At 45.0% G+C, this 20,290-nt stretch overlaps 2 protein-coding genes and 1 long non-coding RNA gene across 8 annotated transcripts in view; 2 read left to right on the forward strand and 1 right to left on the reverse strand.

Annotated features, from left to right (window-relative positions):
- The first annotated feature begins 9,620 nt into the window (after positions 1–9,620).
- Positions 9,621–11,522, forward strand: LOC143377883 (uncharacterized). Its single transcript, XM_076829685.1, has one exon. The coding sequence runs from the start codon at positions 10,145–10,147 to the stop codon at positions 11,138–11,140; it is 996 nt and encodes a 331-aa protein (XP_076685800.1). The 5' UTR covers positions 9,621–10,144; the 3' UTR covers positions 11,141–11,522.
- A 112-nt stretch (positions 11,523–11,634) lies between these two features.
- The window catches only part of LOC143377891 (uncharacterized), a 168,766-nt gene continuing 160,110 nt past the window's right edge, over positions 11,635–20,290 (reverse strand). Inside the window, exons 3-6 of one of the 6 annotated variants that reach the window (XM_076829696.1) lie at positions 13,482–15,035; positions 12,673–12,746; positions 12,134–12,594; positions 11,635–12,051 (exon numbers count right to left, since the gene is read on the reverse strand). Coding sequence is in view for 5 of the 6 variants with exons in the window: in XM_076829703.1 (XP_076685818.1) it covers positions 11,960–12,051; positions 12,134–12,209 (168 nt within the window). In the remaining variant the exon portion in view is untranslated. Of the gene's footprint in view, positions 12,052–12,133; positions 12,927–13,481; positions 15,036–20,290 lie in introns of those variants that run through there. The other 5 variants (XM_076829703.1, XM_076829700.1, XM_076829701.1 and 2 more) reach the window with 5 other exon arrangements.
- On the forward strand, positions 16,615–18,394 carry LOC143377665 (uncharacterized). Its single transcript, XR_013087385.1, has 3 exons — positions 16,615–16,723; positions 16,891–16,939; positions 17,012–18,394. It is a non-coding gene; the product is annotated as an uncharacterized LOC143377665 (long non-coding RNA).

Consider the following 20,290-nt stretch of genomic DNA (forward strand, 5'->3'; position numbering starts at 1 on the left):
ATGTATAGAAGGTGAGGATGGTCAGCGAAAATGCAGGTGGCCTGTAATGAAGATGGCGAAGAACAAAGGCATCCTACTTTGCAAAGCTATGCAACTTTAGGCATGGGCCCACATGTGGCAGCTTGGAGATGCAGCGAGACCAGTTGTCTTCAAATCGTGGCCAACGTGCAGTTACTTTGACAGTTCTTTGAAACACTTTTTGCATTTTTTGTGTTACGTGAAATTGCTTTGAAGAAGATTGCTTTTGAAGGATATTATCAATCGTTCAACGCATGGAAATACAATCGATTAATACCGTAAGTTTCCATTATCATACTTTAGTGAATCGTTGTGTTAGTAACTTTGAGAATTATAAGAAAACTCGGTTTCAGATTATGTCATTGCGCGTGAATTTGAAACGTCCGGCTACCGCTACGATCACCGCTGCTGCGGCAGTTATCCATTCATCCAGCCCGAAAATGTATGTGGCCTGTCGAAATGTTGCGGTTCAAGCCGAAGAAATTCGATGTGCAGAACTTTATGAGGCGGAAGCTAATCAGGATGGCAACATTTTTTTAAAAGTTTTTAAAAAATGCGATAATCCAATACACGACTACTTCGAGGATGATGAGGAATATTGGATGCATCGATATGAACAACAAACGTTTTTAGGCGATTTCGATGATGATGATAGTGTACAAATAACTATATCTCGGAATAATCATGCGTATCATCCAAAGAGTGTGGCTTGGCGAAACGTCAAAGCGGAAAATATTGATTTTGATACGTATAGGAATAAAGTATCGGGGCTTCGGGCTAGTGTTGTTGCAGTTCAAACTGGCCCTGTGCAAGTTCCTATGGATTTACCATTAACTAATCTATTTGCTGATGATGTGATCCAGTGGGATAATTAAGCCAAATAAATTTTAATTATGTTTTTTATATTCTATGTTATTCCTTCATATTATTCTTTCATATTATTATTTGTAACAATATATATATTTCTTAAACATATATTATTTTTCAATTTTATTTACCCGTGTTCCTCCTCTCACCGCCTAATTTTTAAGATTCGCCGTTTCAATAATTATTATTTCTCTGCGTTGGGAAAAAAGATTTCTGCTGACGCTGCATAATTCTATTTCGTTCTTCGCGCCGCCAAGTGACATCATCCCGCACGGCCGTTCCAGAGGAGTCGAATTACGCGAGATCGCGCGATACGCAGCGACGTTAAATCGGAAAGCTTTGAAATACAGTTAGCTTTAGAATGCATGCGATTCTATCCCCTATGTAGTGGTGTCTCTTACCCTCCTAGAATTTTAACTTTAAAGTAATGCTCCGTCTCTTTCCCTCGAAGACGCGGTGTCGAAAAACGCCGATCTTTCTTCGACTGGAGATCCGGGGGACTTTCTTCGACTCGAGATCCGTAGGGCCCAAGAACGCCTGAAGGATCATGGCATTTACATCGACTCTCCGGGGAAGGGGTCCCGCAGATGGGTGGGGGACCTCCACCGGAGCGTTGATGGCGGAGCCCTGAAAGAGTCGAGGAGGGTCCCCGGGCAGCACAGGTGGATAGCCGAGGGCACCCGCTTCCTGTCTGGGAGGGACTTCGTCCGGACCGGCAAGTTGCGGATTAATGCCCTTCCGACATAGTCCCGTACATCTCGGGGCCGAATGCAGGACAGGCAGTGCAGGGCAGGTTGTGCTGTCTCGGAGACACTCAACCACGTGCTTCAGCAGTGTCACCGCACGCATGATGCTCTCGTTAGGCGGCATGATGCGGTGGTCGCGTACCTGGCACGTGGTATGGAACAGAGTGGATTCGAGGTACAGCGCGAGCCGACCTTCCGAACCGACGAGGGCGTGAGGAAGCCAGATCTGGTCGCAACCAAGGACAGCAGGTGTGTAGTCGTCGACGCGCAGGTGGTCAGTGAGCAGACGATATTGGATCTTGCGCATAAGCGTAAGGTCGAATATTATGCTGATAATGCGAGCCTCCGCCGTGCGGTTGCGTCTAGCAGCGGCATGGAGGAGGTGAGCTTTCACTCGGCCACCTTGTTGTGGAGGGGACTATGGAGCGCGAAGTCCGTGAGGGGACTCCGGGAGGCCGGGATCGTGAAGAGGCGGGACCTCAGCGTGATCGCGTCGCGCGTTTTGGTGGGGGGCGTGGCGGCCTGGTGATTATTTAACCACCGAACAGCTATGCGGTTAGACAGGACGGGGGTTGGGTGAGGAATTGGTTGGGAACGGTATGTGCGAGGACATTCACCCGCTAACAGGGAACGTGAGCTGGGTTTAGACCGTCGTGAGACAGGTTAGTTTTACCCTTCTGATGACTAGTCGTTGCGATAGTAATCCTGCTCAGTACGAGAGGAACCGCAGGTTCGGACATTTGGTTCACGCACTCGGTCGAGCGGCCGGTGGTGCGAAGCTACCATCCGTGGGATTATGCCTGAACGCCTCTAAGGCCGTATCCTTTCTAGTCAAAGGCGGCAACGATATTTCTAGGAGTCTCGTGTGGGTCGAAAGGCTCAAAACAATGTGACACTACTAGGTGGTCAGTCCACGTGGCCGATCATCGCACGGGCTCCAGGTTGCCGTACGGGCGTCTCTGTACCCACCATCGGGATCTCGCCGACTGGTGGACATGGCGCTCTAACGGTCGATCATGGGTACTCCAAGTTCGACGTCGAGACTCGGAATCGTTTGTAGACGACTTAGGTACCTGGCGGGGTGTTGTACTCGGTAGAGCAGTTACCACGCTGCGATCTGTTGAGACTCAGCCCTATGCTTGGGGATTCGTCTTGTCGGTTGGACGAGGCCCCACGTTGCGCACGCACGCGTAGCGCCTGACCAACGTTATTATAACCAGCGGCGAGGCAATACGCCGCTGGAGAGCAGACCTGACCAGCGGCGAGACAATACGCCGCTGGGTCTGGGAATTAATTTTGGTTCGTCCGCGCTGCCCAGTGAAATTTCAAGGCCCCAACTGATTTCGAAGTCTTTCGGCACCGTCGTCCGAAAGCGACGAAAATCGTCAAATCTACGGAAACAACCATTGATCCGTGTTCCTCGTTCAATTCCCAAAGTGTTCCTCTAATGGTTCGTATGCGGTCGCCGTGCTGGTTTTCGAGAATAACTCGAAAAACTCCAATCGCTCCGAAATATTTCAAAGTCCCGAGAAAATTATTTTCGAATATCGTTTTGGACCGTGTATTTATCAGGGTAACGGTGACCGCGGTTGTTTATAATAATTCGTTTAGTCGGTTTACTCTTGGTTCCGACGCTCTCTGCGGCTAAGTCCCAGCGTGCCGGGCGAACGGGCTGTTGTAGCGGCGGTTTACGCCCATAAGCGCCCGTGCGTAAGGTACGGCGGCGCCGGCGTTCCGGCCGGCCGTTCGGTATCTATAAGGGAGAGCGACGGTTCGAGCGTCTCGGTCGGAGCAGCGTCGGGCGTGTGGCTATTCTATAACCTCGATTGAGAAGCAGTCACCGCTCCTCGAGATTTTGTCTCGACTGTTCTTACCGTGTTGCGTTTCGGATTTCTCCACACAGCATTACCACGGGTCGGTGTCTAAGACCGAATGGTCCTTATGTTGTGAGCGTCCAGAAGTGACGTTGGTGACTCGTATACACTACGGTGTATGCTGGTACGTAGTTATGCGTGCAACTCGTTTCCACGCGGGATCCGAACGGGATCCATATTTCGGGAAGCCCTCCTTGGCTTCGTGTGAAAATTAGGGCGGAGAGAAGCAATTGAGCCGTCATCGTACTAGTGACGAAATGTAACTATGACTAACAAAAGGTTACCAAACGGCCCGTCATCTGAATAGTGACGAAAATGTAACTATGACTAACAAGGTTACCAAACTACCCGTCACCTCACTAGTGACGATAATGTAACTACGGTTATCTCGGTTACCAAATGACCCGTCATTGTATTAGTGGCCAACATGGCCGGCTCAGAAAATCGCACACTCCATAGAGTTGCAATAAGGGGAAGAGGTGTCAGTATAGTTGAAAAGGACATAGTCCTTATTATGAAATATAAGTGAATTGGGGGCCCACCCGGCTTATGGCAGTGGGTCCCCATTTTCACTTTAAAGCGAATAGGAGCCGGCCGAATGTGACCCCGCAAGCCCACTTAGAGCTTTGGGCCGCTGTGAGATTTTTACGCATTTTAAAGCAATACGCGCCCAGGCAGTAGCCCAAGGGCGTGTGAGTGTCAAGGAGAAGGGGAGACTGGCCCCGTTCGGAGTAATGCATTGGATGACATCAACTGTTGACGACTAATTGCTATGCTCAAGGTAATGTGATGGAATGGACCGGAAACTTAGACCGTTAAAAACACATTCTTCTAACGTAAGAATCAGCGACAACGAAGATGAAGCCTCGGACGTGGAGATCCCCGGTCTCGGGATCTCCACGGCGGACTTGTCCGCGAGCCGGCAGGGGACCGCAATTGACAACCATGGCAATGTACCAGGACACGATTTGGCACAATCCATTATGCTGCCCCTGGGCAGCCCCATCCACTGCGCTGGGTGCCTGAGAACAGGAGGAAACATGCAATTCCTGTCTGAAAAAGACTTTAACGCGCATGCGTCTGAGACCCACCACGAGATGAGGGTCCAGTAGACATGTCGCAAATGTGGCAAAAGCTACGAACGAATTCACCAGCTGAGGTGCCACATACCGAAGTGTAGAGGGTCGGTAGTGGTCACCGATGGTGAATTCCGATGCATGATTTGCGATATAGCGTACAAATCACAAAGGGGCCTCTCAATGCATGAAAGGCACAGGCACCCAGTACTTAGGAACGAAAAGAGGATAGAAGTGGAGGGGGCTGCGCCAGTGGCAGCCAAAAGAGGGAGGAAGGCTACGGTCTGGTCAGAGGAGGAGACAGTTCTCCTCCGAGAGTTAGATCGAATACACGGGGGCAATTCCCGGGTGAATGTGATTATCAGGGAACACTTCCCTGGGAAAACGCTAAAGCAGATTAGCGACAAAAGAAGGCAATTCAAGCCCCCAGAAAACGTAGTCGAAACTATTACAATCGAGGACTCGGACAATGAGACCGAGTGTCTCCTCGAGGAGGAAACTCCAACCTCGCCAGACAGGGGCGTTAGTAGCCAAGAACCGGCGTCATGCGACGCCGGTCAGGAAGCTCTGAGGGAGGCAATCTTAGCCTCAGGGGCAGAGAGTGAGGAGTGGGCCAGCATCACCGAAAATATCAGGATGCTGGCGACAGATCATGAATCCAGCCACGAGCAACTGGATAAAGTGGTGAGGGATATCATCAGCGTCCTACTGAGCGATGAGCCCTCCACGGAGCACCGTGAACTGCGGAGGCTCAAGAATAGAGAAAAGGCTGGAAGCGGTGGGGCACGTTTCAGCAGGCGTACCAGAGGTCGCCGATATAGGTATCGTAGATACCAAGAACTGTTTAAGAAATGCCCCAGAAAGTTGGCGGACATGGCCATCAGTGGTGGTTCAATAGATCAGGTTGAGGGAAATGTACGCTACCCACAAACCGAGGATATCGAAAAGCTGTATACCGCTCTGTGGGGCACAGCGGGCCCCGAAAACACAGAGTTGGTAGTCGACGGTCATGTACCACCCAAAGTCCCGGTAAGCGAAGTATGGGAGTCGGTAGAGCCGGATGAAATTATTAGCCGCCTAGGCAGAATGAAGGCAGGAACGGCAGCTGGTCCTGATGGGGTCAAAAAGGCCCACATCAAAAGAGTTGGCGCAGTGCAGGTCCTGGCCAAACTCTTCAGTTTGTTGCTACTGAAGGGGTATTATCCCAAGCAGTTCAAAGCAAATAGAACAACCTTAATCCCCAAGCCAGGGAAGGACACAAATGACGCAAAGAACTGGAGGCCAATAACGATTGGCTCTCTAGTAGGCAGGTTGTTGTCCAACATGATCGACTGCCGGATCAGGAATAAAATCGATATATCCGACCGACAGAAAGGATTCATGAACGGCAACGGCTGCAAACACAATGTTGCGATCCTTAAATCTGTCTTAGATAGAATGAAGAAGGGTAAAGGCGGCGTGATTACCGTGGTCGACATATCGAAAGCGTTCGACTCGGTGCCCCATGCCTCGCTAGTAGCTTCCCTGGCTGCCAAAGGTATGCCACGGGAGGTTATTTCGTACATCAAAGGGATGTATAACGGCTGCCACACCGTAATAAAAGGCGGTAACGGTGGCAACATAAATATTACGCTCCAAAGAGGAGTGAAGCAAGGGGATCCACTGTCCCCCTTGCTTTTCAATATGGTGATCGATCCCATAATAATGTTGTGCCTAGGAAACGCCCAAGCACACGTGCCGTCAGACATATTATACATATTATATTACGTTACGAAACGTTCGAGACGTTTCCAGGCTAAGACAGCCGCCAAGCAACCGAATCTACAAAATCAGTGATATGCGAACGCATCGCCGCGATCGGGCATGGTAACGCGTACCACGCCCAAGTGGGATATAAAACCAAATCGACTCCGCTAAGGGGCGGATTCTAGACCCGACATTCGTCGTGCTATCACGGTCGCTATTCCTGTAATTCCACGGTCTAGTTTAATTAACGCTTGAATAAAGACTTTGTTTCTGTGTTTAAACGAGTAGTTCTCCCAGTAGATTCCAATCTTTTATTCACTCCCGTACCTACGAAAACGCCTAATCCCGTACCAGCCTTGCGTATCACATCGCAGGGCACAACAATAAACACTATTGGTAGCGCAACCAAGGGGATCGATCTGAACGATAATAATGTAGCCATATTGGCGTTCGCAGACGACCTAGTCTTAATAGACCAGGATCGAAGCCAAGCAGCCAAGCAAGTTAAACTGCTGGATAAATACCTGAAAAACCTAGGGATGGAACTGTCCATTCCGAAGTGTGCAACCACCGAGATAGTGGCAAAGCATAAAACGTGGTTCCTCCAGGAACCCTAAAATCTCAGTGGGGTCAGACAGGATCCCCAACTTGGGTCCTGGACAGGTTACCAAATATTTAGGTATTACACTAGACCCATGGGTCGGACTTAAAGTGGACAAGGAGCGGCTTAAAGAGATAACGAGGGCGACCGGAGTAATAGCACGCATGGCGCTCAAGCCGCACCAGAAAGTAGAGGTGATCAGGAAATACCTGCTCCCTAGAGCTATCTATGAGTTGGTAACTAGCCCCCCGCCTATTAAGGTGCTCAAGGAGTTAGATCATGAAGTGAAACAGGCGGTAAAAGGTATATTAAAGCTCCATCCATCAGCAGCGGATGGAGTCTTATACACCATGAAAAGCCATGGTGGAGTGGGGCTCCAACGAATAGAAGACATCGTCAAGCTGGCGGTAATCCGAGAGGGGATTAAGATGCTTGGCTCCGCAGACGACGTGGTCCAAGAGGCCCTTAAGCAAGAAAGAGGGATGATCGAAAGATATGCAAAATCCCTGGACTTGAGCTGGCCGACCACGATGGCAAAAGTAGAGGAAGCGAGGAGAGAATGCAAGAAAAGAGATACGGAGAGGTGGCGCCAGCTAGTCTCGCAAGGGCAAGGCGTGGCAGACTTTGGCCATGATCGGATTGGGAACGCATGGCTATACAATCCAACCCTGCTTAACCCTTCCAGATATCTGGATGCGCTTAAGTTACGTACAAATACGTTCGGCACAAAAGTAGCGTTATCGAGGGCAAGTAAAAACCTGGACGTGGCCTGTCGAAGGTGTAAAGTCCAGGCGGAGACTCTGGGCCATGTATTAGGCAATTGCGCCCATACAAAACCCATGCGAATGAGGAGACATGATGAAATCAAGGATTTCATAGGCAACCGGATGGCCATACGCCATGCCGTATTTGTCGAACCCACTGTGAACGTTTTGGGCGAATTAAAGAAGCCGGATCTGGTTACTAAAGACCAGGAGAGGCTTCTGATTGTGGACGTAACAGTGCGATATGAGATGAACGACAATCTTCAAAAGGCGCATAGAGAGAAGGTCTCCAAGTACCGAGAAGCACTTGAATATATCAGGCTAAGGACCAATAGCAAGGAGGGGAGAATACTCCCCATTGTGGTGGGCACAAGAGGGGCAATGCCCACCAAGACGCAAGATAACCTTAAATATCTTGGGTTCAGAAAGGATGATATGATCACCATTTCCCTAATTGCGCTCAGGTCCTCATTGGAAATGGCAAATGCCTTTATTGACTATGATCATATCAGATAACATAGCGGATGAATCTATGTTACCCATTTTTCTTTTATCTATTTATTTATCTATTTATATGCATGCTGGGACCAGGCATTGGAGCGGAGAAGCACCGGGCGTTTGTACGCGGTGACCGTCCATGTCAGTATTTATTTAAGATTTGATTGCATGTTCACGTGGACCAGGCACTGGAGCGGAGTAGCTCTGTGCGTTTGTACACAGAGACCGTCCATGCCGGCTTACTGTGTGTATTTATTTATTTATATGAATATGTTTGGACCAGGTATTGGTGCGGAGAAGCACAGTGCGTTCGTACACTGTGACCGCCCATGCCAGTATCTATGTATGAAATGAGTGCACGTTCACGTGGACCAGGCACCAGAGCGTAGCAGCTCTGTGCGTTTGTACACAGAGACCGTCTGTGCCAGTAAAGTGCATGTGTATGTTTGGACCAGGTGTCGGAGCGGAAGAGCTCCGTGCGTTTGTACACGGAGACCGCCCACACCAGTATTTATAAAGTGATCGCCCCGTTATTTATAAGACGATGCAGCTGCCGCTGAATTATAAGAGCCCGCCTGGCATTTTACACCAGGCGGAGCGAGTCGTGATTACCACTATTGTGGTACACGGCGCGGAGCGGGCAAATACCTAGTGTAGGAGCCCGGGCGACACCTTCGCGTTGGTTTTCTCTTAGCACGTTCTACGTGGCTAAGTTCGCTTCCCCTCTGGGGGACTCCGTCCTAATTTTTCCAGGCTCGCGTGGCAGAGTCCTTGGCAGTAATCGCTAGAAGGAGGGTTGTTAAAGATTTTATTAATAATTGTTATTGGTCTCAGTCACTGGGCCAACTTACGCCTAAGAGGGTGGCGCATGAAACCCCTGGAAATATTCGGCCGCCTCGTGCGCATCCGAACAGGTTTTAGCCAAATGCCTCGTCATCTAATTAGTGACGCGCATGAATGGATTAACGAGATTCCCTCTGTCCCTATCTACTACGGGTAGGTTTCCCCGGTTGCGAACGTTTATAATTCGTGACCGTTATGGCCTACCCAATAGCAAAATTCCTTACGATCCCATCGAGTCAAGACGTGGTCTTTCGGAACCTACTATGCTTTCCGCCCACCCTGTGGCCTGCATGGTGGTTTCCTAGGGAGGAACGATGCTCACTCCATCTTGCTTGGTTTAAAACGCTGCTATAGAGGAGACTCTGAGGCGCAGCGCGTCAGTTCGACCTTTCAAAAACCGACACTATCTGTCCCTATCTACTGGACTTCCAAGATGGCGCCGAACAGTGCTGACGCGTCGCGAGTCGCTCCGTAAAAATCTGTGGAATTTTCGGGAAATCTTGTTCAGAAAATCTTGTGAAGTGTCTCAAACGATAGTGCTAGTGATACCAAGCATCTGGACATATAAATCGTGGACGTAGTACATATTGTGTGGAAAATATTAGTAAAATACCCGTGGCGTGGGTACGTGGCGTCGTTTTTTTGACGGGTGGCCCAGTGTCACTCGCTAATTACGACAGCTACAGAAGGTACGCGCACGATCATTTACCTGTGTTAGTTGTGGACTTAAAGACGAACAATCAGTGGGCAATCAGTACTTGAACAAGTGAAAAACAGTGCAGTTATTAAGCTCCAAAGTCTCGTGTAAACAACGTGGTTAAGGCGGCCATCTTGGCTAGCGGCCGAGCGTACTTCTCGGTGCAGCTGCCAGCGCGCCCACTCATTGGCCCGTCGGCGGCCAACCAGCGAAGCCCCCGAGCGCAGCCCGGCCTCCCCATTGGCCTCCAGCTAGCGAATCACGCGTGCGTGTCTGACGTGATCGATCTCCCGCGGGAGATTCAAAACACACCGCTGAGTAAAATTAAAACTTTCCTTCCCGTGGTCGTGTCGTACGACTCGACCCTCATAAGCAATACGCCGGCAACACTTAGAATAATTTCTGCTTGCCAATATGGCTGAAACTGCTGATATGGATTGTGAATCTTTAAAATCGAGCACCTCAAGTAAGCGTTATCCTCTTAAGAGAAAGGACACCGATCCTGAACCATGCCATAGCAAGCAAAGAAAGAAGAGGTGTGACAACAACTGCTCTGGAGACGAAGAGGAAAGTGAAGCAGAAAGTTCCCCGATAGAAGATCTGCTGGAATTCTCTAATGAGATAGACTCAGGCCTAAGCCCCAAAGGTATAAAGTACCTTAAACGAAAAATTCGAGAGGCATATGCGCAATTTCAACACATCGACGAGGAGAACATCTCTCTGAAGCGAAAAATCTCCGACGGGACGAGCGCGAAGCGAAAGCTAGCGTTACTGGACAACACGGTAAGCGGAGTTGTAGAGAGCCTAAGCGAGCTTAGAAGACAAATTTCGAGCAGCTCCAATTTCAAGAGCAGTTACGCGCAGAAAGCCAGCATGCCATCCAAACTGGCACAAGAGCAAGCATCTAAACCGGCAAGACACGTGGTAACAGTGTATCCCAAAGATAACACTAAGTTCAATAACAGCGAAGAGACAAAAATGGCAATTATGTCAAGCGTCCTCCCGGCCAAGGAAAAGTTAAAGATAAGAAACGTGAGGAAAATCAATAATAACGGAATTCTTATTGAAACAGCTACTAAGGACGACTTGAACACCGTTCTAAATAGTGGGAAGCTGGATTCTGCAGGACTAATGGCAAGTCATCCCACCAGGAAAAGACCCCGCATGATAATCTCTAACATCCCAAAAGAGATGGAAGATAAAGACCTTCTCACAGCAATTAAGCAACAGAATCTGAAGAAAATCAGCAAGACTAAGTTCGCAGAGGACTTCAAGTTAAGCTTCAAGACCGGCGACAGGAAACGAAACGTGATAAACTGGGTTGTGGAAGTGTCTCCTGAGATCAGAAAAACCCTTCTGCAAGAAAAACGTGTCTACATAGAGTGGCATGCATGTCGTGGCAGAGGCTGACGAGCCTGATGTTGTTGCGCCTGGTATTGTGGCGGAGGCTGTGGAGCCTGATTTCTTTGCGACCAAGACTGCACGAGGGATCCTCAATAGTGTGACCTCATTAGAATCTGTAAAAGATCAGTTAATTTTAACAGGTTGTAAAGTTAATGAAAGTAGAGTCCTTGTAAACAATGTAAATCCAGACAGGAGGATGACTTATGCTTCTCCACTCCCCACCATCCTTAGTTCAAAAGATCACCTTTTTATGCGCAAGGATAACCTTGTTCATTTTATGCCACTTAATGGTGATATTACTTCTCAAACCAGCAGGGATTTATTGGACCGAAACAAATTTTCTATAGAACGAATAAAACAATATCAGGTTAATGTTGGTGACGCAATGGCATTTCCAAACGATAAATATTCTATTTTTCTGTTGTTCTATAAGGATACTTCGCAGGAAAGACTGAATTTTGTTCAAGTCGAAACCTCACTAAAATCTTTAAAAGCCCTTATCGATTCTTTAAGTCTTAAGGTTTTTAGCATTTCAAAGGATTTGGACGGCTTCAGTATTCCTGAGTGGAATCGTGTAGAAGATTTGATTAAACAGATTTTCAGTGACTCCCAGTATATAATTACGGTATGCACTGGCGAAATTGCAACTCCATCAAAATGAAGACGCCTTCAAATTATCCAGGAATCCCACGAATCCGCTGCTGGAGGTCATACGGGCGTGTCTAAACTCTATAGTCATATCCGGGAACATTTTTATTGGCCTGGGATGGGGAAAGAAATTAACGAATTTGTTCGATCTTGTTCAACTTGCCAGAGAAACAAAATTCATTCCACAAGAACCAGACAGCCAATGTGTATCACTGACACTCCGAAACAGGTGTTTGAGAAAGTCCAAATGGACATAGTTGGGCCTTTGCCTGTAACAAAGAAGGGTAATAAGTATTTGTTGACATTACAGGATAATTTAGCAAAATATTCTGATGCAATTCCGATACCCACCATAGATTCGGTAACTGTTGATCTTGATTTGGCAGAACAATTTATTAGCAGATTCGGCTGTCCACGAACAATTCATACTGACCAAGGAAGGAATTTCATCAGTCAAGTAATGAAAAATTTTTGTAGAATCTTTAGAATTCAGAGGATAACCTCTACCGCTTTTCACCCACAGTCTTTGGGGTCACTGGAAATGGCACATCGTGTTTTCATTGATTATTTAAAACACTACTGCACGAAGACTGATTGGGACGATTGGATTAGATTTGGCATGTTCTCATATAACACCTCTGTATATGAGGCTACGGGCTTTACGCCACATGAATTGGTTTTTGGAGTTAGGGCTCTAATACCTTCTGAATTTGCTAAAGAACAGGTATCGCGAACTTTTGTGCAATATTTGGACGAGCTATTTACTAAGATTACCACCACACATGCTAAAGCGGCAGAAAATCTCGATAAAACTAAAGAGAAAAGTAAAATATATTACGATAGAACTCGTAACCCTCGTGGGTTTAAGGTAGATGACGATGTGTATTTACTAAAGGAACCGAAAACTTCCAAGTTTGATTGTAATTGGTTAGGACCCTATAAGATTAGTCGAGTGTTCGATGATCTAAATGTAGAATTAATTTTAGGAATTAATAAATATAAAATAGTCCATACCAATAAACTAAAGTTAGCATGTATAAGACCAGATATTCTTGTTTTGGAGTGTTAATGAAAGCGGTTATTATATAATATTGTATTCATTTTGTTTGGTTTATTTTCATGCGTATGTAATTTAAAAAATTTCATTTTATAAGTGTGGTTATTATGTTACGAGTTACGATTATTTTATATCAAATAAGGTTTATAGCGTTTTTGGGTGAAATTATTAAACAAGCTTAGACAGATGTTCAATTACTACTAGATATTAGCCACCCTGATAGCCAGATCTGGGCAGCAGAATCTGACGTCAGAACTGCAGCAGTCTGTGTCTGCATTTGGCTGCGTTCTGATGTGCAGAGCCTGAGGTGCAGTGCCTGATGTCAGATGGACAGCAGATCGACAGCAGATCGACAGCAGATTTCGCCGTCTGCTAGGCACAGCAACAGCGCCATCTGAGGTCCAGAATTACCAAGCAATTGCCTAGCAGACGGCGAAATCTGCTGTCGATCTGCTGTCGATCTGCTGTCCATCTGACATCAGGCACTGCACCTCAGGCTCTGCACATCAGAACGCAGCCAAATGCGGACACAGACTGCTGCAGTTCTGACGTCAGATTCTGCTGTCCAGATCTGGCTATCAGGGCATGCGGTACACTACAATCGATTTAATGTTACTTAGTAATAGAAAAATAATATCTTACTACTGTAAAATGTTGTGATATAACTATCAATTCTTTAACTCGTGCTTCCTGCAGGACAATGGGTGGACTGAGTAGCTCGTTTACCGCGGGGCTGGCGCAGGAAGAGGAGGCGTAGTTATAAACATTAGTAATTATGTACCGAAAAGCTGTTTCATGGAAACACCTTTTGTATAAGGGGGAAGGTGTTACGCTACCGCTTGAACGTGGCTAGGAAATCGTATGTAATCGATATATAAAGTACGTATGAGTACGTAGGAGCGAGATTTGAAACGGAGGACGAAGAAGAGTTTATTACCGAGACCCATAAAACACGTAGAGAGCGTCGTGTTTCCCGAGGGTTTTTCCTCGGTAGTTTTAAACGTGCCCTCACAATGCTAGCAGCTGATGCTTGAACTCGGAAGTCGTACGAAAGCCTGGGATTGTATTCAATAGCTTTTAAATTACAGTTAGGTTAGGCGAGGATAGTAAATAGCTTAACTTTTCCTTGCACATCTGCGTGCCAAGTGTCGTCGAGCGGGCAGCGGCCCGTCTCATAAAACCACTTAAAATTCTGTCCTCGCTTTTAATAATTACCCATAGGACATATCCTGTAAAGGTAAAAACTCCGGTCGGGAAAAGACCGAAAGTCATAAAGTCATAAACTTTGTCCGAGCGGCATCTTCTTGACCCTGAGGGTTGCGCTTACCTACTTGTTAGATATGTCCAGGGTCAACGTTATAAGTTGCAACCCGCGCGCGCGCGAACTTGTAAAACGGCAACACCGCCTCACGGACGCATTCCACTACAACCATGCGCCATCTATGAGCCAATGACGAAAGTGGAGCGTCTTTTAGGTGCCAGTAGAGGGTGCTTTTGAATTTCGTCAGTGAATATTAAATTTGACGTAGCAGACGGGTAAGAAAACGGTGGTCATTTTAAGAGTGCAACCGCGCCGATCCCGTTATCCACGTATGCAATGGTCCAGCAGCGGTATGAGACCTCGCTGACACATTAGTGGCCCGGGTTGATGAATTTGGAGCATTTTTCGCATCACTTTTGAACTACAAAACATATCGGAATGCAATTTGCGCCATAAAATGGGGACAAATTATCCCCTTCTAATGATGGAAATTTTACCAAATTTTACGTTTACTTAATTTTTCATTTTTGAATTATTTAACCATAATTTTTACGACAAGCCTTTGCGAACTGTTTATTTAAATACTTTATATAATGCTCTTTTTAAAATTCATGGCGCCGATGAACAGTAGGCTAGTTGTCCCTGTATCATTACTTTCACAAATTGGTTTCCTTTTTTGCGATTTTATCCTTAGTGTAGTGCATGCACAGATCAGAAGTAAGGGGTAACTATTGGGATGTGTCGCTGTTTCTATAGCATTCTTTGAATTTTTTCTACAATTATTGTGTCTGAATGTTTTAACACATTAGATATTATACACGACGCCTGTAGTGACTTCCGTTTATGTAATCTTTTGGAATGGTACATGAAAATGCGCAGGCCGGATGCGCGTGATTATTATGTGGTCCCCTCCTCGAAGTGACAGAAAACATAACCTATATACTATACCAGATTTCATAAAGATACAGTTGCGGCGTAATAATAATATTTTGGAAGGATGTTAAGTCATACAAAGTTCACAAATGTAGCGCAAAAGAACGAAATAGCCAATAAACATTTATTGTCATGTAGCATATAGGTTACATTTTCTGTCACTTCGAAGAGGGGACCACATAATGATCACGCGCATCCAGCCTGCACATTTTGACTAGACCGGGCGGCCGCATGGAAGGGTACGTTCCCTACCCTGCAGTAGTGGTAGTTGGAACCAGAGATGGGCATAAAATTATTTTAAATAAAAAATTGGTTTCCAATAAAAGGCAGAAGTTTTATTCGAAACCAATCAAATATAAATAACCCGGACCCTGATAGCCATCTGCCTGCAGTCTGCCGGCAGATTGACAGCAGGGTCTGCCAGGAGAGCGCAGGATCTGCCGGCAGCGACGGTTCTGCCGGCAGGGTCTGCTTGTCAGGGTCTGCCGGCAGATCGACGGCAGATCGACGGCAGGTCCTGCTGCTCGCCTGACACATCCAACAGCGCCATCTGAAGGCCACAATTGCCAAAGAATTTCCTACGCGTGACGTCACATGGACCTACGTGCATCCCTACCCCACATGACCAACAAGCAGATTCTACAGTTTATTAAATAATTAATTCTACTTATTTCAAAAAGTATTTATTCTTTCTTTAATAATATACAGGATCAGTAATTACAATTGTTACAAAATAATATAAGCGCATATAAATCCAAAGAGGGACTTTCAACATTTACATTTATAAATCCACGTCCCGTAACCACTGGTACCTAGTAGGGGTGATATGAGGAAATTTCATTCAGTATTTTCGACTTCTTTTTTGTGTAGAATCATCATGTTCCCCGTTGTGTTAGCGCTGACAACAAATACAATATTAGTATGTAGTGGCGCGAAACCTGGCTACGGTCGAGGCATGTGTGTGAGTGTGTGCGTGTGTGTGTGTTGTTGTCTAGTCCGTACTATGTATGTATTGGAATGTTATGAGGGACTCCAGGTAGGACGACTTGAGGAGTCAGTCGTCGTCGTAGCAAAAGAGAGTACGTGTGATCGCTACTACCAGCTGTATGTTTCTTTTTTTCTGTTTAAATATATTTTCTCTTGTTCCTCGCCCAACGAGTTGTATAGCCCGTTAAACCTCAAATCCGAATTCCCACAAGTATAAAATTAAACGTAACGTATGAATAAACAGGATACATGCGATACTTACTTCAGCTCCATCTCCACACAGTACACAGTCTAGGCGATCATGTATGCTCCTGCGAACATTAAAATTTATAAGAAAATATGTCTTAAATTATTATCTACTAAACAAGACGCTAAACATTCGCACTTCGCCCATAACCCTACTTTTCTGTCTTGCAGATAATGCGAATCTCGATGTCCGCGACGTAGATAATTAGAAATTATTCAATTCCATAATTACGTTTGCCTTCTGGATACGCCGAGATGATTTGTTTGGATATTGATGGATGAAATTACTTAGAATATTCTTTGAGCGTACTTCTTCAAGCACAACGGGCAACGCGTGCCACTTCCAGTTTTTGGAGTTCTGAGGTGGCAGTCAGTGCCGGCAAAATCGAAGAATATACCAAGTAATTTCATCCATCAATATCCAGACAAAGCATCTCGTCGTATCCAGAAGGCAAACGTAATTATGGAATTGAATACTTTCTAATTATTTACGTCGCGGAAATCAAGATTCGCATTATCTGCAACACAGAAAAGTAGGGTTATGCGCGAAGTGCGAATGTTTAGCCTCTTGTTTAGTAGATAATAATTTAAGACATATTTTCTTATAAATTTTAATGTTCGCAGGAGCATGCATGATCGCCTAGACTGTGTACTGTGTGGAGATGGAGCTGAAGTAAGTATCGCATGTATTCTGTTTATTCATACGTTACGTTTAATTTTATGCTAATATTGTATTTGTTTTCAGCGCTAACACAACGCGGGACATGATGATTCTACACAAAAAAGAAGTCGAAAATACTGAATGAAATTTCCTGATATCGCCTCTACTAGGTACCAGTGGTTACGAGACGTGTATTTGTAAATGTAAATGTTGAAAGTCCCTCTTTGGATTTATATGCGCTTATATTATTTTGTAACAATTGTAATTACTGATCCTGTATATTATTGAAGAAAGAATAAATACTTTTTGAAATAAGTAGAATTAATTATTTAATAAACTGTAGATTCTGCTTGTTGGTCATGTGGGGTAGGGATGCACGTTGGTCCATGTGACGTCAAGCGTAGGAAATTCCCCGAACCCGACGAGCCCCTCGATTCTTCTTGCAGCTCCAAGTCGAATCGGCATTGCTGAACGTTGTATCGGAATGACGTTCGTCGACTCACGCCGTCCTCACAGAAAACCGTTTTTTTTTTTCGTCACAGGAAAAGTCAAAACGTCAAAGTGTCAAAACGTCAATCTTGCTCGATACTCGCGAAAGAGCCAACTTCAATGCGTACTCATTTGACGTACGCTCGCATTACTTTTAAAGGCAACCGTTCCTTGCCATTTTCTACGTTACACAATGAGAACGATACAACCAGAATTTAGATTCCTTTTCGTGAGTCGGCTTCCCGAGCTTCCAGAGCCGACCCAGAAATGTCCTCCTAGACTCCTCCTTTTTCGGCAGCATCCTCGTCGAAGCCTCGAACCTGCTCCGATGTCGGCGGTCCTCGACCGCCGTCGTCTCTGCCGCCGCTCCTGTGTTCGTCCCTCGATGTCGGCGATCCTCGACCGCCGTCGCCGCTCCCGCTGTTCCTGTGTTCGTCCCTCGATGTCGGCGGGCCTCAACCGCCGTGGCTGCTCCCGCTGTTCCTGTGTTCGTCCCTCGATGTCGGCGGGCCTCGGCCGCCGTCGCCCCTGTCCTTCGTTGCAGTCGCTGATTCAGTGGCTGTCCCTCGTTGTTCAGCTGCAGGCTGAAACGCACGCAACGGCTCCTTGCGTATCGCACGCAACAGCTCCTTGCGTATCTTCGGGATCCGTGGCTACGGATCCCACTTCTGACACCAATGTTGCGCCGAGGCGTTTTCACCGCAGGCCACCCCGACGCAAAGGAGTAGAATAATAGACACGGACGCACACACGACTGAACTATATTGTTACACAGACCAATAGTTTACAAAGGTGCGACCCGTACGTCCGAACGCAATGGCGTCGGTACAAGATCTCTTTCTCGTCGGCCTCTCGATCGTCCTCTTCAAGGGGGCCGACCTTCTTCTATCTTCAGCTGCGAGCACCAGCAGGCTATGCACGGGCCTATACCCGGTGCTCGCAACAGTATATTGTAGTAACAAATTGCATTGTATTTAAATTGCCAGATATTTGTATACCAGCAATTTAGAGTTTTTATGTAAAGCTTATATTACAGAAATGAAGTAAATCGCCAAAATTTGTCAAAAGACATTTTATTAAGAATTAAGAAAATAAATTATGGTGGACTGCTTGCAATGTAGAGCAAGTCACATTAATGAAGAAAGTACACTGAAAACACATCTCCCTTGATGCTTTTCAATTTTTTGTGAAAGACATTTGTAATACTTTAATTAAAATCCACAGTAGTTGCCACGCTATTCATTAATTCATTAATTTTTTAGGTTCCCATTAACAATATTTCAATTCACCAATAAACATACTAAACTAATTTTATTCCAAAACAAATAAATTGTGTGTTGAAAATATTGGATCTCTTCTTTCATTTTCGCTGAATTATTACCATTAGCATTTAAATTTCCTGCAGCAAGACTTTCTACAATACGCTCTCACCGGCTTCGGACACATTTTGTAGTCTCTACACTTATAATAGCAAAATGCCACTCTATTTCTATATAAGTTCTACGTTAAGTTGTAACTAAAATCACTAAAATGTGGATTTTATATATTTACAGATAATCAAAGTAGAAGATGATACAGAGTGATCTACGTCAGAGAAAATAATTTATTGTGACATAGTATTATATTAATAATTAAACGATTTTATTAAACGATTTTATTCAGCTTCGATGCTCTCTTTTCTTCTTGTATGTTTGCTTCATATCTGAAGACTCAAATTTAAACCAAATCCACCAATCCACTGAATACGTGTAACATAATTTACATATTCAATCAATGTCAAAGGTATGTTTAATTAGAAAATATTTAATAAACTTAGAATCCAAGGTACGCCATATTTACTGTTAAATATTTGTATTTTTCTACATTAGAGTATGGATTATCACCAATTTATTTAGTTTATATTTGTTCTTTAGAGAATACTCAAAAATAGTTTTAAAAAAAGAAGGTTGTAAACTGTTTTACATACTTTATAGAAGATAATAATAATATAATATTAAAAATTATCTGAAGTCATTCCCTATGCAAATTATCTTTGTAAAAAGAAGTGATATTCCCAAAAAAAACTTTTGAAAAAAGTAAAAAAATTACTCCAAGTACATGAAATCAAATAAATCACAAAAACTAAAAGATAATAATAATTACAAAATAAAAAAAAATATGTGAAATCAAAATGAGCTGCAAGTACATAATGGTGCTTTCCAACTGCGCTTAAGATGACACAACTACATATACACAGCTAAAATGCTGTGTTCATAGCTTCCATTACTCATATTGCGGACATTTTAATGAACCCATCTAAAAGAATCAAAATTAATGATATACAAAAATTGCGCCAATTATAACAATGGCTATTTCTACAAAGAAAAAGAGGTATTAAATAATATTAAGCAGCTATATTTTTATACAAATAAATATTTTAATACGAATAAATATATTATTCAAAATACTTGGCGCTGCAAACCGCAGAAATGCTAATTGTCTTAGTTAATTCTTTCGGTACGTGACCCTCTCGAGCCGGTTCCTGGTAATTGTGGACGAGAGGTGGGGCGCAAGACCGTTGGCGTAGCGCGGTCTCGCTAACTCGGTCGGGCGCGTAGTGGGGGGAAAGATCGTCATCCCACCGCGGTAACTCGTTACAAATGAGCTATAAAAATACCTGGAGAGTGCCCCAAAAAGTCTATTTTATGAAGGAATATTAATGTATAATGCACTACCAGACGTAGTAAAACGCTGTCGAAGTTTAGACATATTTAAGAAAATGGTAAAGGAATTCATTATAAGAAATGTAATGTAATATAAGTGTACTCGAAAATAGTTGAGAAAGCTAATAAGTAATCAATCCCTCTCCCTCTCCCTCTCCCCCTCCCCCCCCCC

This window comes from Andrena cerasifolii, chromosome 16 (genome assembly GCF_050908995.1).
Source record: "Andrena cerasifolii isolate SP2316 chromosome 16, iyAndCera1_principal, whole genome shotgun sequence".
In the NCBI taxonomy this organism is placed as follows: Eukaryota; Metazoa; Arthropoda; class Insecta; order Hymenoptera; family Andrenidae; genus Andrena; species Andrena cerasifolii.